The following is a 22648-nucleotide window of genomic DNA, read 5'->3' on the forward strand; positions in this document are numbered from 1 at the left end:
AGGAAATATTAAAGGGTCTTCTTTAAGAAGATGAAAATCAAAAATGTGAACAATAAAATGGCAGCAAATACGTATCTATCAATAATTAAATCTGAAAAACAAACAAGCAGAACAGAAACAGAATCATAGATACAGAGAATGTTTTGATGGTTTCCGGATCAGAGGGGGCGTTGGAGGGATGAGCAAAAAAGGTGAAGGGATTAAGAAGTACAAATTGGTAGTCACCGAATAGTCATGGGGATGTAAAGTACAGCATAGGGAATAGAGCAGCCAAAGAACATCTGTGAATGACCCATGGACACGAACAACACTGTGGGGATTGCCTGAGGGAGTGGGGGACTGGGTGGAGGGGGGCAAAGGGGGAAAATTGGGACAATTGTAACAGCATAAACAATAAAATACAATTCAAAAACTGACAACAGTCAACGTAAGAATAGCAGTCCAGTGAGAATGAATCAAAATTATATCCATTTTTTGTCAGATCAGCAAAAAACATATTCATTATAGTGTTTATATATATATATTATAGTTTATGTGTGCCATGAGATGAAAAAGGCTGAAAACCACTGCTTTAGGCCAAGGAGGCTCTGAGTACAAGGGGCACTCCTCATACTCAGCTCAGTGTTTATGGGGCACCTGGTCTGTTTAGGACCTGTGTGCTGGGCGCATGAGAAACGTGAAGTGTTACAGCTCCTCAGAACACTTTGCCTTGACGGCAACACAGGGCGTGGAGTTGGCAGAGCTCGGAAAGAGTGCGTGCAAGCTTCTTCTGAGAGTAGTTTGTTGTTGTTGTTTAAAAATAAATTATACTTGCTGAATGCCCCTAATGTGCTTTATTAATTGACCCAAAGCAATAGCCAGTTCTAACTCTTGTTTGACTTAGAAAAGTAAATGGATATAAGTATTTATGCTTAATATCACACACTAAGGTAGACTCCCAAGGTTAAAAATTGAGGGGCAGAAGTAACATTCATATGTATTAGCTATTTACATGAGAGATTAATATATATTCAAACCTATTCTCTCTCTGAATCTTTAAAATAACTATAATTTAAGTGAGATTCAGAGGTTAACTAATGTATTCAAATTTCTTTTCTGAGAAGCCTTCGCAGAGTGTTCATATTCATACCTACAAAATCTGCACCTTCAGTGTGGGCTGGGAACCTGCCTGGATTTCCCCATAGTTGCTTGTGTTAACCTCGGTTGTTACACTTACTGCGATTTACTGTTTATAGATATCTCTTCACTTATTGGTTCTTTGCAAGACAATTAGCTTTTTGACAAGAACCAAAGTGTGTCTTCCTATATCTATGGCCAGCATGCAATCCGTATTACCTCCGATAGAGTAAGCCTGAGTAAATACTGAATGAGCGTGTACATTAATGACTGCTGGTAGAACAAGAATTTCAACCACTTCTCTTGGCTTAAATTCTTTTTCTTTTTCTTTAGCATGCCTTTGAATGAATACAGATTGCTAGCTTGTGATATACAGCAGCTTTTCATAGCTGTTACAATTCATGCCTGCAGTTCCTCGGGCTCACAGTACTTCAGAGTTATTGAAGACCTTATTGTGTTGCTTGGATATCTTCAAAATAGCAAAAACAAGAGGACACAAAGTAAGATTTAATTTTGATGGAGTTTTGGGGGGAGTTGCATAGTAGCCAAAATATGTTATTTGAACCTAATCTCTTTCTTCTTGGAAAGTTTATACTAATTTGTGATGATATCTATCAGCTTTTAAAAGAAGCCTTCTTAAATGTTAAAAAGTAAAAAAAAAAAAAAAGTGATGTCTCTATGTAATTAGTAGCAGACGACATATTAAAAGAAGCTGCTGATTTTTCTTACCAAGTAGAATTAAAAGGGTTATGTTGAATAATAAGGCCCTTTAGTTTTCTTTAATGGCAAATATTAAGCAGAAAAGTGAGAATTTCTGGTTAAACTTTTGATTTATGTATTAAAAAGCTTGTTCTTTAAAACAATTATATAAAATGAAATAAATTTGTGGGCTAGTATTTTATAGTGACCATTTGAAAATTTGCTTTAAAATTGCTTTTAAAGACAGTTAAAAAATGTTTACTACCATCAAGAACTCATGTTGATTTAAAATTTTTAATTTAGCTCTGGCCAGTGTGGCTCAGTTGGTTGGAGCATTGTCCTGTAACTAATAGGTTGAAGGTCCGATTCCCAGTCAGGCCATGTACCTGGGTTGCGAGTTTGATCCCTAGTCAGTCTGGGCGCAGCCTAGGTGCATGTGATCCCCGGTCCAGGCGCAGGCAGGAGGCAACCAGTCTATGCTTCTCTAAGACTGCATCGATGTGCCTCTTTCTCTAAAAGCAATGAAAAAAATGTCCTCGGCTGTGGATAAATAAATAAAATAAAATACAGATTTTAATTTATTCTAATGAAACATTTAGATATTGTATGAATGTAAAATCAAAATTGACAACCACATAGCTTGAAAACATTCTAGTGCCTGCTGTTTTTAGATATGGCCGTGGCACTACAGTTCCGAGTTCTCCAGGCTGCTATGGAATTTATAAGGACCACCGCAAACCATGACTCGGAAGACCTTACCAACACATTCCAGCCACCTGCTGCTCCCCCTCACACAGTATCTCAAAAGCGGAAGAGCATTGCTGGTGAGTAACGGCCTAACACGGGAGTTGTAGGTAGCGTGGCTTGCCTCTATTTGGGTGCCATTTGCATTTTTAAATACTATTAGCTTAAAAACTCAAGCTAGAAAATTTGAGAAAGTTTTCCTCCCAGAAGAAACTACTCACTCACTGCTTTCTTCTCAGTGCTCTTCTCATTTCATTATCTCCTGAGCACCTACTATGTGCTAAGCAATGGGTTAAATATCGAGGATATAATGATTTAAAGAACAGACACAGAGTCAGCCCTTGCAGAGATTATAAAATAGCAGAGGATTGTAGGGACTAGGAATGAAGCTAATAAGAGGGCAACCAATTTATCAGGAGGGAGGGGGTGTCTAAGGAGGTGAGATTTAAACATGGACAGAAAGGACAGAAGGAGTTGGCCGGGGACAGGTCAGAGGCCGTGTGTCTCCGGCAGAGTGGACGGCTCACGTGAGCGTGCCAAGGCAGGAGAAAGCAGGGCTTGCTCAGAGGTTGCTGAGCAACCGAAAGGGAGCCGTTGCTGCGGTGGAGCGCTGGGTGAGTGACGCGGATGAGGCTGCCCCACCAGCCTGGGCCAGCGCATGTGGTCGCAGCAGCTGTGCGACGGACTTCAGACTTCATCCTAATGGGATGTCAGCACAGGTGAAGAACAGGTGGCATGACGTACTCAGGTTTTCATTTGTAAAGACTGCTGTGGCTCCTGTGTGGAGGGCGGATTAGGGGAGGGCAGGAGAGGGGGTTGGGGGCACAGGCGGGAGGCGATGGTGGCTAACAAGTGGTTAGGACGCACGTGACCAGGGCTTGCTGTAAATTAGTACAAAGCGTCAAATAATATGCATTAATATTGTTAGACTTCCTTATGTTTCCACAAAATTCGCTATGAATTTCATACGCATCATCCAGAAAGGTAGCATAAAACCGCACGCACTTTGGATCCATATGACACACACATGTGTGTGCACATGTATGTTTGAATACTGGATATATATGTATACACACATGTATGTCCAATCAGAGTACTTGGGAAATTGTTGGAAGAGTAATCACCCTTGAAGTCTTCAGGGCTTTTCAATCCAAATTTTTCTTTTACATGTGTTACACTCCTTCACTGTGACCAGTTCTATGACAGATTTTAAAATATGTGGAAAGAGACTCATCTGAAGAGAAAACTGTTAAATGTACATTGTTTTGCAATAGTATGTTTAGATTATCCTGAAAAACTTATGTAAACAAAACTTGTAAACACCCACATTGCCCTCTCCAGCCTTCCTTAACTGAACATCCGAACAGGCTCTGGAGCTGGCTCCCCGGTCGTACCTCTTGTCCCAGCTAGAATTCCTCTTACCCCAAGTGTGGCAGTAACACTCCGCTTCCTGCGCGCCAGGTGCTGGCTTCTGCAGCACCTTGCCTTTGCAGGACTCCGTATGCAGTCAGCGACTGTTTGGGTGGCACACCCCCTCTGTGCACATAGGAAAGTGTCCCATAACTGCTTTCTTTCTTGCTGCTCTCTCTCATTCTCCTCCTTTACCCCTAGGTCCCTGAAGGAGTTTCCCATCACTCTGGGCCCAGGCCTGCACTTAGCCCGCTTGTTGCTTTCTGTTTTCCCTGTGATTTCTCTAACACACTGTCCTCTGTCTCTCCAGATACTAGCATTTTTATCACCTTGAGCTTGAGCCGTGCCTAGCTCCAAGTTTGTTATTTATCATTGGTTTGTTTCAGTCATTTTAAAGTGGATAATGGACATTTCATCCTTTCTCTAGGACATTCTTTTTTTCTCCTGACTTTCCTAGCCAATTCTCCTGGGCCCGCATTTTTCACTTTGTCAGCACAGTTGCAGTCACCCATTTGAGGCCTACAGATGCTACCAACTTCGAACTTGATGAAAGGCCTTAAAAGACAAGAGGTCCAGGGTCCTCTTTTAACAGATCAAATGAGGCCTAGAACAACAGGCTGCTGGAACAGCAACACCTACACTCTTTCTTCTGTCCTACACCAGCCACGTCACTCACACCTACACCCCCCTCTGTCCTACACCAGCCACATCACTCACACCTACACCCTTTCCTCTGTGCTACACCAGCCACGTCACTCACACCTACACCTTTTCCTCTGTCCTACACCAGCCGCATCACTCACACCTACATTCCCGTGTGTCCTATACCAGCCACATCACTCACACCTACACACTCCCCTCTGTGTCCCACACCAGCCATGTCACTCACACCTACACTCTTTCCTCTGTCCTACACCAGCCACATCACTCACACCTACATTCCCATGTGTCCCACACCAGCCACGTCACTCACACCTACGCTTTCCTCTTGAGTCCTACACCAGCTGTGTCATTCACACCAGGTGTCCGATCTCTAGGACCTGTACCTTTAGACCTCTCTCAAGAAGTTTCTTATTTTAAATAGGACCTTCATTGAAATACGTCTGAGTCCTGTCACAAAATGCCACTTCATATGTGTTAAGTTTTTGCCGTTTAGTTCCTTCCACGTTGTTTGACACAAGTATTTGGGAAAGACTTTATTCTGTTTGTTCACTGTTAGCAAAAGTGGTTGAACATACTGGCTTTGCACCCTGTGGGTACGAAAGATTCAAATACCGCAGCCTCTCTGCTCTGGGCTGTGTGATTCTAGAGCCGCCGAGTCCGATTGTCGTGAGACAAAAGTGACTGAGGGTTTCTAATGCCCTCGTGTCCTTCGTGTGCATGGTGACCTGTTCCCACAGAGGTTTGTTGTAAAACAAGCTCGCTCCGTAGTGTGGGGTGGCTTTTTCCTAAGCAGACTCACTTAGCATTTATTGAAAACTGCTGAGACCAATGACGCCTCCAGCCCCACTGCCGCCCCACAGCTCCAGCAGGACTTGTGGGGACAGCCAGCAGCTGCTGCTTCTGTGAGGGCCACACGGGTGGCTTGATAATAGACAGGCTGACGCAGACTGGGAATCGGGATATCCGTGGGTCGGGCCAGAGCGCCCTGAGCAGTACAGTCATCAGATCTCCGTGCTAAGTCCTCACACTGGGAGGGGCGGGTGCCGGTTTTTTACCGCCGGCCCAGCCTCCTTGCAGTCTGTCTCACGCGCTCCACTCTTCTGCCCGACGCTGGCAGTTCCCTGCCACCCAGGGGACAGGGCACCAGTTCCTCAGCCTCTGTGTGGGATTTTTGGGAGAGAGATATATCAGGGAAAGTGTAATTTCCGCCTCGGCAGTATGGTACTCGATCTTCTGTTAGTCACTGACTTCTATTTCTAAACAATGCATTATGGATATCTTTCCATATACCATAAATATTCTTTATATTTAAAAGATGCATAAAAATCTATTATATTAACTTGCCATGGTTGTCTTTCCTAAGCTTCATCAATAAACAAAGGTGGTTTTTTTCCTTTTTAGTTTTTGCTATTATAAACAGGGTAGCAAGGTACATTCTTTTATATGTTTTCTACTGCTTATCAATATGCAAAACTACACATCACCTTGATACATGAATGTGGAGGAAAGCATTAGGGCATTATTTAAAGGACACATAAATTTAAACTGTCATAAACAAATATGTATGTGTGTGTATATATAAATATTCTATGAATTTTCTTTATATTTCAACCATTAATAACATTACCAACTATTAACTTTTGATTCCTTGTATGAGACAGGCGTTGTGTTTTATGGCCATTACTTTATTAATCTACAGAACAACCCTCTTCGTCCATTCTCCCGACCATCAACCATATTTACTGAGCAGTAGCCACGTACCAGTTATTGTTTTATCTGCTCTCATGGAACTTGTATTTTCCTGGAGGAAATGATCAATAAACCTGTAAAAATACATATTTAATATAGTGTCAGATAGTGACAAATGTCTCCCTGTGGGTAAGGCTCTATTTTACTTCCTAATCCACGCTTTACATATGAGGAAACTGAGGCTTAGGAAAAGTGTACGCAGGGCTGCAACAGCTCAGTGCAGCCTCAGAACAGGAGGGCGAAACCCCCCACTTCGCAGAGTGCATAGCCCCACACAAGGCTTCGCCCTTCCTGCTCACTGTGGCTGTGCCTCTGAACCCTGAGCGTCAGCTGCTTATGCAGATGGAAGCTGGTGGAGAAGTGGACGTTAGGGAGAGTCTGCTTAAACTAAGGACATAGTCTGAAATACTATTCTTGAAAGTATCACGGATAGGAATTTTTTCTTTTCATTTGCTTTTTTTTTTGTCTCAAAGGTGACTCTACCCACCAAAATGTATTAACAGATTAAAAATACTGATTACCTGAAATAGTGGGCAATCTAAAATGCTATTAAAATATTTAAATATCTTACAGGATGAGTCATTAAAACATCACATTTTAATTATATGTAAGTAACGTTTATAGAGACTATTAATGGAAACTGACGCGTGTTTTCATAATCTAAAACAAAGGTTCGATTCCAATGAAGGGCTGCACTGCTCCTCACCTACCAAGATGCCATTTTCGGTCCTATGGTCAACTTCCGATGCCCTTTTCCTTCAGTGCGTTCCATCCGGACTCATTCCCCCCATTTCCTCCTGGATCCACTCCCTGTGCGGTACCTCTCGGAGCAGGTGCAGTAACGGTGCTGAGTGCCAGTTCTACCTGTCCAACCTGAGGAAACAGTTCTCAGGAGATGCTTGTGTAGGATTAAATTCCGAGTGATGCATGTGCAGCAAATCATTTCTTAGCAAATCACTGGAATGATATTCACCTTTCTGATCTCCTCACCTTCCTTTGACTGATTTCTACTGTGTCACTGTATGCACTTTTCAAAACTATTTCATAAAAGTCATTTAACCAGAAATAGTAATGTTCTTACTGAAACACAATGTGCTTTAAAAATCTATTGATGCCCTGACCAGTGTGGCTCAGTTGGTTGGACATTGTCTGGAAAAGCATAAGGTCGCAGGTTCAATGCCCGGTCAGGGCACATGGCTGGGTTGTGGTTTTGGTCCCCACCTGGGGTGCTTTTGAGAGGCAGCCAGTTGATGTTTCTCACTCACAGTGATGTTTCTCTCTTCTTCTCTCCCTCCCCCTCTCTCTAAAAATAAATAAAGTCTTTAATAAAAAATAAAATAAAAGTCTATTGATTATTTTAGAATACAAGGAAGTACAACAGTATTTGAAAATATTTTGTCGAAACATTCTGAACTACTTATATATACCCTTCTAATCTTGGAGTTTTTCGGGAGACTCAAATTTTGCCAAATGGTAGCCATCCTCCTAAGCCATTTTTATTTAGGACTTTGAGATCGAAATTACTATTGCACCTCTTCAAAGAGGGAGAAACATCACTTTCTCTTAATAATTCTCTTTCTTTTGTGTATATTAACTTTGTATTAAATAAGGTTCTTTTCATGTTCTGATGATCAAAAAATTGCAGCAAAAATAGTTTCCTTGATCTTGTTAACTCTGGCATTTGACGTTTTAACTTCTACTTGAAGGTCCTCGGAAATTTCCCCTTGCTCAGACTGACTCCCTTCTGATGAAAATGCGTTCCGTGGCGAGTGATGAGCTCCACGTGATGATGCAGCGGAGAATGAGCCAGGAGGGCCCCGTCCAGGCGACCGAAGCGGAGCTTGCGCAGAGACTGCAGAGGCTCACTGTTCTGGCCGTTAACAGGACTATCTACCAAGGTAGGACTAGAGGATAAATACGTCACTGCTCAGGTTTTGAATTAAAGGGAAAATAATTTAAGAGGGAACTGAATTGGTTTCCATACTATTAAAAGAATTTATTTGGCAATAATAGTCTTGAATAAAGTTCATTTTTCAATGTGTTAAATGTTGGCCTAGATTGACTTTTTAAAGTTTTTTTTTAAGACAACCCTCCCCAGTGGATGCCTGAAACCATGGATAATACTGAACCCCTATATGTACTGTTTTTTCCTTTATGTACGTATCTTTTCACTTAAAGGGAGCACTTTCCAGCTTCTCTTTGGCACAGCCGAGTTGCCGGCATCACTACTCTTGAGCTTTGGGGCCATGGCTAAGTAAAATAAGGGTGGCTTGGACACAGCACTGTGATACCACAACACTCAACCTGGTAGTCAAGATAGCCACAGACTGACTAACAGCCGGGGAGCATCTGCAGCGTGGGTATCCGGATGCGGGGATGGTTCACATCCCAGGCGGGACAGTGGGAGATTTCAGCACACTCCTCAGAACAGTGTGCAATTTAAAACTTGTGGCCTGGGCTGGTGTGGCTCAGTGGACTGAGTGCCAGCCTGCGAATGGAAAGGGTCCCCGGTTCAATTCCCAGTCAGGGCACATGCCTGGTTGCGGGACAGGTCCCCGGTAGGGGGGCGCTTGAGAGGCAACCACACATTGATGTTTCTCTCCCTCTCTTTCTCCCTCCCTTCCCCTCTCTCTAAAAAATAAATAAAATCTTTTTAAAAATGTATGAATTGTTTATTTCTGCAATTTTACATGAAATATTTTTGCATATCAGTATGGATAACAAACTGGAAAGCGAAACCGCAGATAAGGGGTGGCAATTGCAGTCATGTTAATAATTCACATGTAGTTGTTGAGAATTGGTGCAAAGATCTCATGTATGCTTTATCCAGTTCCCCCCAATGGATTATGCAAAACTCTACCAACATCACTACCAGGATATTACAGAGCTGAGAAACAGAACGTTCCATCACCAAAAGGATCCCTTATGTTGTCTTTTTATAGTCACCCCACTCTCTTCCCACCCCACCCCTCCATAGTCTCTGGCAACCTCTAGTCTGTTCGTCATTCCCGTATTTTTGTCATTTCAAAAATGTTACATAAATGGAATTGTACAGAATGTAGCCTTGGCCGTTTTCACTCAGCATAAGTTTTTAGAGCTGGCCTGGTAGTTACATGCTTGGTTTTGCTGAGTAGTGGTCCATAGTGTGGAGGCAGCACGATTTGTGTAGCCCTGCACCTGTTGAAAGACTCTCTGGGCTGTTTCCAGTTTGGAGCTTGTACAAATAAAGCAGCTCTCGCACTTAGGCGCAGGTTTCTGTGTGAACATAGTCTTCATTTCCCTGGGATAAACGCCCAGGAATGCAGTTGTTGGGTTGTGTGGCAGTCTCTGTTTTCTTGTAGTGGAGAAACTGCCAGACTTTCCCAGAGCGACCGTGTAATTTCATATGTATGAGTGATCTGGGTTTTTTTCAATCCTTGTAAGTATTTGGAATTGTCACTGTTGTTAATTTTAGCCATTCTGATATGTACAGTGATATCGCATTGTGGTTTCAATTTGTACTTCTATAGTGGCTAATGATTTACATATGTATAAATAAAATGTGATATCTAGAGCAACCACTAAAAAGCTATGCAAAATATACTCAAAAAGCACTATAGATAAGTCAAAATGGGATTCTAAGAAATGTTCAAATAACCCCAAGAAGGCAGGAAAAAGACAACAGTACTTGTTAATCATTAGAAAAATAATAGACCCAAGGTTTTTTTTTTTAAACTTCTCTATATTTGGGGCACGTGGCGCTCAGGCTAAACTTGGCAACTGAACCCTTTACACCGCTTGCACAGCATGCACTGGGACCGCACAGGGGAGAGGCAGCTCGGCACGCCCGTCTGCTGCAGACGCCGCGTGGGCCGTGTGTCCAGTGTGCGCAGCAGCCTCATGGCTTCCTAATTTCACAGTTTAATTCATCTTCATTAGTAAGATACATCTTTAATTTAGAATTGCATGGTTTATATATGTTTAAATTTCTACACTGTTTTAAGTAAGATCACTTTTCTCTAGTAAATTCTACAATTAATACACTGCTGCACACTAATATTGTGACAACTGATTTAGAAATTACGTGGCGTGTTCTTACCAGCATCGTTACATTTGGAATGGCTAGGTGTCAGTGACTTGACTAATTTTTTTCTTCTTTTTTTTAATTCAGAGTTTAATCCAGACGTTGTTGACATTTTGAGTACTCCAGAAAATGCCACTCAAAGCAAGACCTCAGTTTCCCAGACTGAAATTTCTGAAGAAAATATTCATCATGAACATGTTTCTGTTTCCAACCCATTTCAGAAAGAAATATTCACGTACCTGGTAGAAGTATTTAAAGTGTCTATTGTAAGTAAATTAATTAAATGGAGAATGTTCATTCACACAAAAGGAGTAGAAGTTTTCTGTCTGTAATGTTTTCAAAAGTATTTCTACTCTCTCACAGAGTTTTCTGAAACTCAGACAACTTGAATTTTTAATAATGGAGTAATATTGCTGAGTCACCCTTTCCGAAACGACTCCCTGGGTGCAGCCTTGGTTTTTGAGTCTGTGGCCTGAAAGCCATTTTCTGATATTGTAGAGCAAGCAGCATCAGAAAATAGCTGGGCTTTAACCAGTTCTGTGAGAGTTTAAATTAATAGCCTGTTTTCAAAGTACTTTATCTGTACCCGTCTACTCTTGAATGATTATTATTATGAATTACTATGAAGTTTAGACCTTGGTTGAAATGTATCCAACTCCTTCAGAATCATAGAGAGAATATGGGCAAGTGTCAGGCTCCATTCATCAGTGACTCACTCACTCCGGTTTCTGCGAGTCGCCTACAGTGACCACAGGGGACAAACGGGTCAGCACAGCCCACAGATCCCAAAGGCCGATCCAACTCCAGCCGAGCTCACAAATCATGACTCTGCCAGGCTCTCCATCTCAAGCAGATTTTGGTGTCTGAAGGTTCCACTAGCACTGAGTCATTCAGTTCGCACAGGGCCCTCAGGACTAGGAGAAATTAGAGAGCAATTTCCAAAACTCAGACTGAACTCTAAAATGGACTGACTTCGGTTTTAAACAGGACATTTGACCAGTACTGGGTTAGCCTTATTGGGAGCACAGCTGGGACGGCTTCTCTGGTTATCTGCTGGGGAATACAGGTGGTCAATTTACATGCAGCCCTTACTTCTGACTGTTAGACTCAATATTTTAGTACTAATTCAAGTCTGTACTATAAATCCTTCCTCTTTCGTATTGCAAAAATCAGTGTGACCCTACCTACCATTGTTCTGTGATGGTTCTTTTTCTTTTTCTTTCTCTTTTTTTTTTTGTTGTTGTTGTTTAAAATTTCCAAGTCCTAGGTAGCTTTATAATGGTTTAGGACTTTAATGTGTTCATCCTTCTCTCCTTTTTAAATTGTGGTAAAATGCACATAGCATAAAATGTACTATTTGAACCATTTTTAAGGGTACCATTCCGCAGTGCTCAGTACGTTCACTTTGTTGTGCGACCATCCCCACCATCCCCACCATCCCCACCATCCCCACCATCCCCACCATCCACCTCCAGAACCTTTTGTCCTCCCAAACGGAAACTCTATGTTGATGGAACACTAATTCCCATCCCCCTCCTCCAGCCCTGTGACCACTGTTCTACTTCCTGATCTCTACAAATTTGACTTTCTAGATGCTTCACATAAGTTTTATAACACAGTATTTCATGCAACATGGTCCTTCTGTGTGTGGCTTATTGCACGTAGCATGACGTTTTCAGTGCAGCCCTGCTGAAGCACGTGTCAGTGCTGCAGTCCTTTTTAAGGCCGAGGGACGTCCCGTTCTGTGTATAGACCTCGTTCTGTTTACTGGTTCATCAGTGTGCACTCGGCTTGTTCCTACCTTGTGGCTATTTTGAACAAAGGTGTACGTCTGTCTCTTTTAAACCCCATTTGTATGGATGTCTGTGTCTTTCTGATTTACACTATCTTTAAAAAGCAGGAATAAAACATGTTCCATGGTCGTCTTTAGGGCTGTGTTGGGGTTAGTATATTATTACTTCAGAAGTCTGATCCTGGTTCATTTCTGTTTTGGTTTCAGGGTTCAAGTAAAAGCAGTGGCTCCAGGCAGCAGTGGATGAAGATCGTATGGTCTTGTAAGGAGACCTTCCGCAAGCAGCTGGGGAGACTGCTCACACACATTTTGTCACCAGCCCACCCTTCCCAACAGAGAAAGCAAATATTTGAAATAGTCCGTGAACCCAATTATCAGGAAATACTACGGGACTGTCTCAGTCCATCTCTGCAAGTAAGAATCTCAGTATTTCATACATAAAAACTGTTGGTGAAACATCAAATTGTACAAAACAAGAACTGAAATTCAACTGTATTTTCATGTCAGACATTATAAATATAGCTTTCCTACCAAATATCACCTGGGGTCTTTCTTCAGATGCTCTTCACCTGTCTCGATTTGAGCAGTTTATGCCCCGTTCTTTTCCAGTGCTTACATGAAGGTCTGTATGTTAAGTCCTTACAAGGTCATTTGCAGCTTATTACTGAATGTTAAAGTGTTTTCTCTAAGAATTGTTTGGAACCTTTTTTAAAGCATTATATTATCCATGAAACATCTGTACTGAGTAGCTCAAACAACAGTACATATGACATATTTTTTTAAAATATTTACAGTAAGTTAGAAAAAATGTTGATTATTTGGAATGATCAAAACCAAAATACCTTTAAAAATTTCAGACTGTATAATAAATCCTATCACTTCAAGAATGATAGTTGGAGAATTTAAATGGTTATAACCATTTTAGAGAGCCATTTAGCAGTTTCTTATACAATTAAACATACAATTAACCTGTGACCCTAAAATTCCACCTTTAGATATTTACCAAAGAGAAATTAAAATATATGCCTATAAAGACTTGTTCAAAAATATCCATGGTAGCCTTTTTACTAATAGCCGAATACTGGAAAGAACCCAGATGTCTCTCAGCAAGAGAGGGTTTAAGCAAACTGTGATGTATTTATACAATAGAATTTATACAGCCACAGAAAAGAGCAGACCACCGATACGCCTGCCATGATGCAGGAAGCTCTAAGCATCGCACTGGCTAAGGGACAGCCAAACATAAGAGAGTTCAAGAGCAGGTGACAGTGAGACAGGGAGAGGAGGAGTCAGTGAGAAGGGGAACTGATCGGAAAGCAGCCTTATGCAACTTTCTGGGGCAATGAAAATGTGCCCTCACTTTGGATGTGGTCACATGGGTATACACAGTTGTCCAAACTCATAGAAATGAACCCTTAATATCTGTGTGCTTAGTGTCTGTAAATTGTACCCCTCTGAGTAAAGTAAGATGAGATACAGGGTCCAGCAGAAGTAACGCCTGCTTGAGTGTGGTTGGTAGGGTAATAATATGGGTGAAAAATTTATAGTTTTAATTTGAACATTTCACCTAAAATGCCACGTGCTATGCTTGATTGTGATATTGTTATGTTACAGAATTACATGCTTATGATTTTGTAATAAAAAAGGGGCATTATTTGTGCTGGACCCTGTAAAAGAAAGGAAAAGCATCTCTTTTAATTCCTGGGAAACCCAGATGTATCATGTTAGGAACCAAAAGGTTATAGCGTCGAAGTAACTTGTAGGTGCTCTTTCTGATACCAAGACTGTCTCAGGCGCACGAGGGGCATTGTCTTCCCCTCCCAAGGCAGAGGGCATCCAGGCCCCTGGTTTCCTTCCCTGGAGAATGTGGTGTGGTCTTTCCTTCCTGTACCATCAGCAGAGGTGCCACCCAGCGAAACCAGCCCTAGTTAACAGTCCTGTTTCCTCATTTCCGCCTTCCTCCTCTGCGGCCCCCTTCTGTCGGCGTGCCCTTACCAATTCAGTGTGAAACACTGGAACTCTGGCTGATTGTTTCTTCTCTCCCGAATCCCCAAATCCATTTCATGACCAGGGAAAGGGACTTATTTAGCTACCTCTCCCTCTCTCTGTGTCTCTCTCTGTCGTTTACCCACCCGTCGGTGTTCAGACTTCTACCCATTATGCTCCGGTCACTGCCATAACCTCTGTACTCGAGACGAAATTGCTGTACCTGATTTTTTTTTAAGTTTATTACAGAAACTTTCAAATATAGTTGAGTACCTTACAGTTGAGAGAAATCAAAAAAGAACCCCACATGATCATTACCCAGCTTTAATTTTTCTTTTTTTCTTTGTATAATTTTGAAACAAATGTCAGGTATCAAATCATATTACTTGTAAATGCTTCAGAATATATCTCTAACCAATAAGGACTTTTTAAAAACTTACCACACTCAGTAATATTAATAATTCCTTATTATCATATAATATCCAATCAGCATTTAAATTTTCCCACATTTCTTATCATTAAAAAGTATTGATTTGAGAGAGAGGAAAACAATGATTTCTTCCACTTGTTCGTGCGTTCATTGGTTGATTCTTATGTGTGCCCTGACCAGAGGTCAAACCCACAACCCTGGTGTATAGGGATGATGCTCTAACCACCTGAGCTACCTGGCCAGGATATCTTAAATTTTTTAATAGTTTGCTTGTTTCTGGAACCAAACAGGCCCACACATTGCATAACCATTTCTGGGTTTCATATTTGTTTTTGTGGTTTTTTTCTTTTCTTAAAGAATACTTTACTAGGCGTGCGTTTTCCATTACATCATAGCAGGAGCCAGAGAATGTCTGGTTGCCCTGCTTTTCAAGCTGGTTGTCAGCTGGATCCATCCATTACAAAGTTCACCCTCAAACTTTAACCTGATGGGTTTAGCAGCCGTTGACGATAGTTACTGAGATCCACTTTTCATTAGGAGTTGCAGAACTGTGATTTCTCTAAGTTTCTCTCCCCCCGCCACCCCCAGCAGCTGTCAGCTCTGATTCATCTGTGGGAAAGAATATTCCCTTCCCAACTATTTGGCTACCCTAAAACATAGTCTGTATAGGGAAAGCAAGATAAATATGTATTTACCTTATTTATTAATTTTTAGAATAAAGAATTGGTGCCCTGGCAACCTTTAATTTTTGTATTTGTTTTTATTTTTGAGGTATTATGAACTCAGGTATTTTTTTAATAAATTTTATAAATAGTTTCAAACTGTTGTGGTTATTATTCTGTTTGATATTTAAATTAACACCGCTGTAGATTCCAGCTGTTGTGTTCCTTTTACACGGCCACTTACTTTTGAACATGTTGATGAGCATAAATTCCTTGTCTGGAACAGAAGAACGTCCCACACTCATCCCGTGTTTGTGCTTCTCAACCCGGAACCAAGCTTTTCCTCAAAGAGCCTCTGTTGTCTTTTAATGAAATGATCGTACTTAAAGACCACAAACCCAGGGACTAGGTGTATTCATTTATGTTAGGTTATCATTTCTTCTCCACCTTTTTAGTGAGAGAAGCTGGGAAATGTGTATCTTTTTAGAAAAAAATCATGAATTTATACTGGTACTCCACTTCTTCTTAGATTTTATATTTCTTTTTATTAATGTTGATAACCTTCCTAATGGCATTAACATACTGATTTGCTTTATCTTTCTGTATCTGTATCTATTTTCAAAATAAGATGACCAACCATATCACTAATGACAAGCCCACCGAATGCAGTTTGAGATTTCTGGTGGTTCTTAGAATAGCATTATGGATTTACCATGAAAATACTGTATTGTAAAAGCACTTAAAGTAACTTTTTTACTTGGTTATGCCACAAACTTCAACTAACTAGTTAGATTTTTTAAGTTTGTTTTCTATTGTTAAGGATTCCATTGGATTTAACTTCATTTTTAATTATGTAAAAATGTCTACATGGATCCAAAGTCTTATTAAGAGGGGTTCTAGCTTTTATCTCTAGACCCTTCCCTCCTGCTTCCCCTTTCCCTGTAGGTCGCCATCTTTATTTGTTCTTTACTTCTTTGAGCCAGGTGAGCGGTTCTGTATGCACACATGTGTATGTCATCTCCTCCACGTCCCGACACAAAGAAAGGTAGTGAACTGTACACACTCTTCTGCACTTTCTTCAGCTAACAGTATATCCTAGAGGTCATTCCACAGCAGTATTAATATATATACTTTTTTTTTTTTTGCAGCTGCCTGCAAGCTGTATCCATTTGTAATCTGCATGATTTTTAAAGCCCTAGGTTTCTTCTGCTACAACTTGAGCCAGGTTAACTCTCCAGTGTGTGACGCCGCCTCTTTTAAAGAGCATTTCATCCGTGCTGCGCCCTCTTCACAGCCTGTGCATTCATTCCTGCTAACACGCTGCTTAATGCACGTGTCCTTGCTGCCGGAAAGCCTTCTCTCCTCCCCTGTGTCTGCCCACCTGCCATTCCACCCATTCATCCATGCACCCAGCTCACTTTGTCCCACCTTCAAAACCTTCCTCCCTTTCTCTAGTCCACTCAGAACTCTGTCTTCCTAGAGACTTTAATGGAAATTTGTGTTTTTACACATTCTAGCATTTTATTATTTTCTAAGGATTTGCGTTTAATAGATTCAGTTCCTTAAGTTAATCTTTTGAGCCCTGACTGGTGTGGCTCGGTTGGTTGGGCATCGTCTCACAGAGCGAAAGGTCACTGGTTTGATTCCCAGTCAGGGCACATGCCTGAGTTGTGGGTTCGATCCCCAGATGGGGCGTGTTGAGAGACAATTGATCGATGTTTCTCTCTCACATCGATGTTTTTTTCCCTCTCTTTCTCCCTCCTTCCCTTCTCTCTAAAAATAAATATTATTTTATTAAAAATTAACCTTTTGAGAACTGAAAACAAGACTTTTTTTGTCTGTTTTTATCAATCCTCAATCACACCTTTTCTAGTCCCAGGAACTACAATCAATAAGTGATTGATCAGGGGAAGTTAAAATGAGTTATTAGAAACAACTTTAGTCTCTAACTCATCTGTTATGTGGATATTCAGAGTGAATAAAAACATTTCTGGTAGTTTTTCAAGATAATTTTAGAGTGTCCCTGAATACTCCCTGGAAATATAGAGTGGAAATATTTTTACAGTTATATTAAGAACCTTGCCTTCAAAGCACACACGAAAATATCCCAGTCATTTGCCACCTCTCTTTATTTGCCAACTCTTTGGGCCTTTTACTCACGGAGCATCTGCTCAGTTTTCTCTTTTGGTCGGGTGGCAGCTGTCTCCCAACTCATTTAAAATGTTGCATCAAAATGAGCTTTGCTATTTTCATCATGCATATGTTCATCGTATGCTTTTAGGAAATGGCATGATGTGATTCAGCATGTTAATGTAAATATCACCCCAAATGTAACAGTTTCCAAATCCCATTTGTTGACATTTAATACTATTCCGTTTAAAATGTCATAAAGCCAAATGCAGTGGTATTTGTATTAATGCAATTTTTTAAGAAATAAAATTATGCATGGTTAATGTGTTGGCAGAATTAATGTCTAAATAATGCATAATGTGCACATAATAATTGGGTGTAACTTGTAGAGCATAGAAGGGCCACCTAAAATTCATGAGTCAAAGCCTGGTGTAGGTTCATGTTACAAAGGATAGTTGTCATCTCCCTAAGTAACAACACTAATTTTATTTATAGGTTCTATTCATAAAAGACTGGCCTAAACCAACCCTTCTCTGGGCGTTCACAAGTGCTGAGGTCTCCCTGGCTTTAGAGTTCTCCCTAGGGAGTACTGAATCTTATAAGCTCGTCCAAAGATAGCTTTTTGTTTGGGAATTTTCACTGCCTTCTATTCTACCAAGCAGAAGTCAAAGGAGAAAGAATAAATAAGCATAACTCCCTTATCTCGAGACTTAAAGGAAAGTTCCCATTCCAGTTAAATTTTTCTATGAGAAAAACTAAGAATGATTTTCCCTTATCCCAATCTCATTTCCTGTATTTCTTTTGAAAGAAGTCCTCTCCAGAATTCTTTTCCCAAAAGCCTGCTTGCTGGCCTTTCTTTTCCTTCTTTTCTGCCCTCCCTTCCTCCCTTTCTTCCTTCTTTTTCCCTCTTTTTTCTTTCTTTTTCTTTACCTTTGAAAATTTTCAAACATAATAAGGAAAATAGAATAATATAATGAATACCATATAACCGTCACATCGATTTAATTAATATTTTTATTGTATTGGCGTCATTTCTTCTTCCTCTGAAATATTTTAAAATAAATGATAGAAATGATATTTTTCAAAAGACATTTTCTTATATAACCATAACAAACTTTATACCCAGCAAAATTAGTGTACTTCCTAGTATGCAATATGTAATCAGATTTTTACAGTTGCCCCTAGAGTGTCTTTTTTTAGCTCATTTATTCAAACCAGATTTAACCAAATAAATCTAGCAATATAACTTCATTTAATTTAATTATTGTTAAATAATTTAAATGTAAGAAATAAAAATTCTTCATGACTGAAAAAAATGTGTTACTTTGTTTTAAAGCATGGAGCCAAGTTAGTTTTGTATTTGTCCGAGTTGATACATAATCACCAAGACGAATTGACTCAGGAAGAACGAGACACAGCAGAAGAGCTGATGAATGCTTTAAAGTTATGTGGCCACAAGTGCATCCCTCCCAGTGCGGCAACAAAATCAGAGCTTCTTAAAATAATCAAAGAGGTGAGCTTGGGAAACACAATTTTCTTAGAAGGTCCCATTGACTATAATGAAGAATGTTTGAAGGCTTGTTTTTATTACAGAGTATCGCTGATAATGAATTTGAAATACTCTTTTCTGCCTATTACCTTTTTACCACGAGAGAGCAAACAGGTGTACTTAAGGAATGTTTTATCCTCTGTGGTCATCCTTATCCGTTACCAGTAGCTTTAGTGAGGGAAAGATTTTTACAGTTAGAAGCAAGTGGAAAACCAACAACCTTAAGTTATGGGTTCTTTCATGAAAGAGCAAAATAAGGGAGCGAGCGCCTATGCAAGCCCAACAGCTTTGGCAGCTCTGGTTAAAGGTTCTGTCCTAAGGCCTGTGACCCAAATTATATGGAAACAAAGGAGCATAATGGCATATTTAAGTGGTTGATGTATTTTAATATTCTGGTCTCCTGGGGACAATATTTTTTCATCCGTTAACTTAGTTTAACAATTAGTTTATTGGGCTCTGCTAATGTTAAGTGATAAATAAGTTTTATATAGTACATTATTATTTACATCTTTTAGGAACAGAAGAAATACGAAACTGAAGAAGGTGTGACTAAAGCCACCTGGCATAACACAGTTAATAATAATCAGCAAAGGTAGGAGTATGTGAACTGTGAAGTCATGTCTTTCAGGGCGCCGTTAGGTTTCACCTATACTTTCAGTTTTTAAGGATCATGTTTGATAGACGTTCCGTGTTCCACACGTGCTTAACTTACGGACAGTCCTGTTTAGTCTCTTTCAGCGTCTCGATTCCAGATCAAAGGATATCTCTAAAATAGCTGCAGATATCACCCAGGCAGTGTCTTTCTCCCAGGGGATTGAGAGGAAGAAGGTGATCCAGCACATCAGAGGGATGTACAAAGTGGACCTGAGCGCCAGCCGGCACTGGCAGGAACTCAGTCAGCAGCTGACACATGACAGGTGAGCGGAGTGCGGGGCGTTCGGGTGGTCTTGCGTGCATATTTTACATGTCCCTGTTAACTCCTAGTTCCACTCCACAATACGGAACCGTAACATGATTCCATTAGTTTAACTTTTTTAATCATTTGTGATTTATTTCATCATGGAGAATAATCTTATGAGAGTTTCTTTTTTTTTAACTCTAGAGGGGGATAAAAATACAGAGAGGCCTCATTTAGCTCTTCCAGCAAGTACTATATATATATATATATATATATATATATATATATATATCTCCTTTGATTTTAAAATATGATCTTTGCAAAAGAATTGAGAAATCACTGAAACAGCGTAGCTGGGAAGTAGATATTTTTCGACCTAAGTCCTTAAAAATACTTAAAAGATCCTTCAAAAATAACGAAGGGAAAAATTAAAGTATTCTCTAAATTTGGATAACTGATTACATTAAAGTTTATTTTTCAGTTATGGTTGACATACACTGTTACATTAGTTGCGCGTGTAGAACAGAGTGGTTAGACATGTATATAACGTACGCAGTAATCACCATCAGTCTAGCACCCACCTGGCAGCTGACACTTTATGCCAGTACCATTGATTCTATTCCCTGCGCTGTACTCTACATACCCCTGAGTATTTTTAAACTGCCAATTTGTGCTTCGTAATCCCTTTCACCTTTCTGGATCATTCCCCCCAATGCCCCTCTCACCTGGCAACTCTCAGTTTGTTCTGTCTATGAGTTTCTTTCTGTTTTGTTTTTTAGATTCCCCATATAAGTGAAATTATTCAGTATTTGTCTTTCTATCTGACTTATTTCACTTAGCGTAATACTCTCTAGGTTCATCCATGTTGTGGTAAATGACAAGATTTCTCTTTTTTATGGCTAATATTCTATTGTATAGATGCACCACCTGTTCATTCATTCGTCTATTGATGGGCACGTAAGTGGCTATTGTATGTAACGCTGCAGTGAATGTAGGGGTTCATATATCTTTTTGAATTAGTGTATTGAATTTCTTCAGGTAAGTACCCGGATGTGGAATTGCTGAGTCATAAGGTAGTCCTATTTTTAATTTTTTGAGATACCACCATTACTATTTTCCACAGTGGCTGCACCAATTTACAATCTCACAAGGGTTCCCTTTTCTTCTCTTCCTCACCAGCACTCGTTGTTTGTTGATTTATTGATAATGGCCATTCTGACAGATGGGAGGTGATATCTCATCGTGGTTTTCATTGCATTTCCCTGATGATTAGTGACGTTGAGCATCTCTTCATGTGTCTGTTGACCATAAGATAAGGGATTAGTATATCCTTGGCATGCCAAAAAACACTGCATGTTATAATCTAAAGCAAATTCCAGGTGAATGGAAGAATTTTAAAGTAGAAGAAAAGTTTATAAAGTAGAAGAAAATTTATAAAGTAGGACAATAGGATATTCATCAACTCTTTGATGGAGGGATAACTTTTTAAGATCGGACACGATAGAAACTACAAAGAAAAGAATGGATTTGACTTTGTTTCCAGTGTAATTAACAACTATAACAAGAACAACAAAACATGAAAATTTATTTTCAGCAAATATATCAGTTAATATTTTATCATTTTAAAGTTCATAAAGATTTGAAAGTAAAATATTAAGATTCCAAAAGTTTGAATGAGCAAAAGACATGAATACACTCTTTTTCTGTCTGAAAATTGTTTATTTATTTAAATTATTATTTAATATTTCTTTTTGTTTTTAAAATGTATAATTTAAAAAATTAATAATTTTATTGATTATGCTATTATAGTTGTCCCATTTTTTTCTCCCCTTTATTCCCCTCCACCCAGTATCCCCCTCCTACCATCATTCTCCCACCTTAGTTCATGTCCATGGGTCATACATGTAAGTTCTTTGGTTTCTCCATTTCCCATACTATTCTTAACCTCCCCCTGTCTATTTTGTACCTACCATTTATGCTTCTTACTCCCTTTACCTTTCCCCCCCATTCTCCCCCTCCCCACTGATAACCCTCCATGTGATCTCTTTCTCTGAAAATCTGTTCCTGTTCTAGTGTGTTTGCTTAGGTTTTGTTTTTGATTTTTAGGTTCAGTTGTTGATATTTGTGAGTTTGTTGTCATTTTACTGTTCATAGTTTTGATCTCTTTTTTCTTAGATAACTCCCTTTAACATTCCATATAGTAAGGGCTTGGTGATGATGAACTCCCTTAACTTGACCTTATCTGAGAAGCACTTTATCTGCCCTTCCATTCTAAATGATAGCTTTGCTGGATAGAGTCATCTTAGATGTAGGTCTTTGCCTTTCATGATTTCAAATACTTCTTTCCAGCCCCTTCTTGCTTGCAAGGTTTCTTTTGAGAAATCAGCTGAGAGTCCTATGGGAACTCCTTTGTAGGTAACTGTCTCCTTTTCTCTTGCTGCTTTTAAGATTCTTTCCTTATCTTTAATCTTTGGTAATGTAATTTTCATGTACCTTGGTGTGTGCTTCCGTGGGTCCTACTTCTTTGGTTCTCTCTGAGCTTCCTGGACTTCCTGGAAGTCTATTTCCCTTGACAGATTGGGGAAGTTCTCTTCCATTATTTTTTCAAATAAATTTTCAATTTCTTACTCTTCCTCTTCTCCTTTCGGCACCCCTATGATTCTGATGTTGGAATGTTTAAAGTCGTCTCAGAGGGTCCTAAGCCTCTCCTCATTTTTTTTGAATTCTTGTTTCTTCATTCTGTTCTGGCTGCATGTT

General features: G+C 39.9%; 1 protein-coding gene across 1 annotated transcript in view; it reads left to right on the forward strand.

Annotated features, from left to right (window-relative positions):
* LYST (lysosomal trafficking regulator) overlaps nucleotides 1-22648 on the forward strand; it is a 147386-nt gene that overhangs the window by 80162 nt on the left and 44576 nt on the right. The window contains exons 27-34 of the mRNA XM_045196398.2: nucleotides 1450-1616; nucleotides 2487-2639; nucleotides 8088-8279; nucleotides 10532-10710; nucleotides 12444-12650; nucleotides 18781-18957; nucleotides 19509-19585; nucleotides 19722-19910. Coding sequence (XP_045052333.2) covers nucleotides 1450-1616; nucleotides 2487-2639; nucleotides 8088-8279; nucleotides 10532-10710; nucleotides 12444-12650; nucleotides 18781-18957; nucleotides 19509-19585; nucleotides 19722-19910 — 1341 coding nt within the window. The remainder of the gene's footprint in view (nucleotides 1-1449; nucleotides 1617-2486; nucleotides 2640-8087; nucleotides 8280-10531; nucleotides 10711-12443; nucleotides 12651-18780; nucleotides 18958-19508; nucleotides 19586-19721; nucleotides 19911-22648) is intronic.

This window comes from Desmodus rotundus, chromosome 10 (genome assembly GCF_022682495.2).
Source record: "Desmodus rotundus isolate HL8 chromosome 10, HLdesRot8A.1, whole genome shotgun sequence".
Taxonomy (NCBI): Eukaryota; Metazoa; Chordata; class Mammalia; order Chiroptera; family Phyllostomidae; genus Desmodus; species Desmodus rotundus.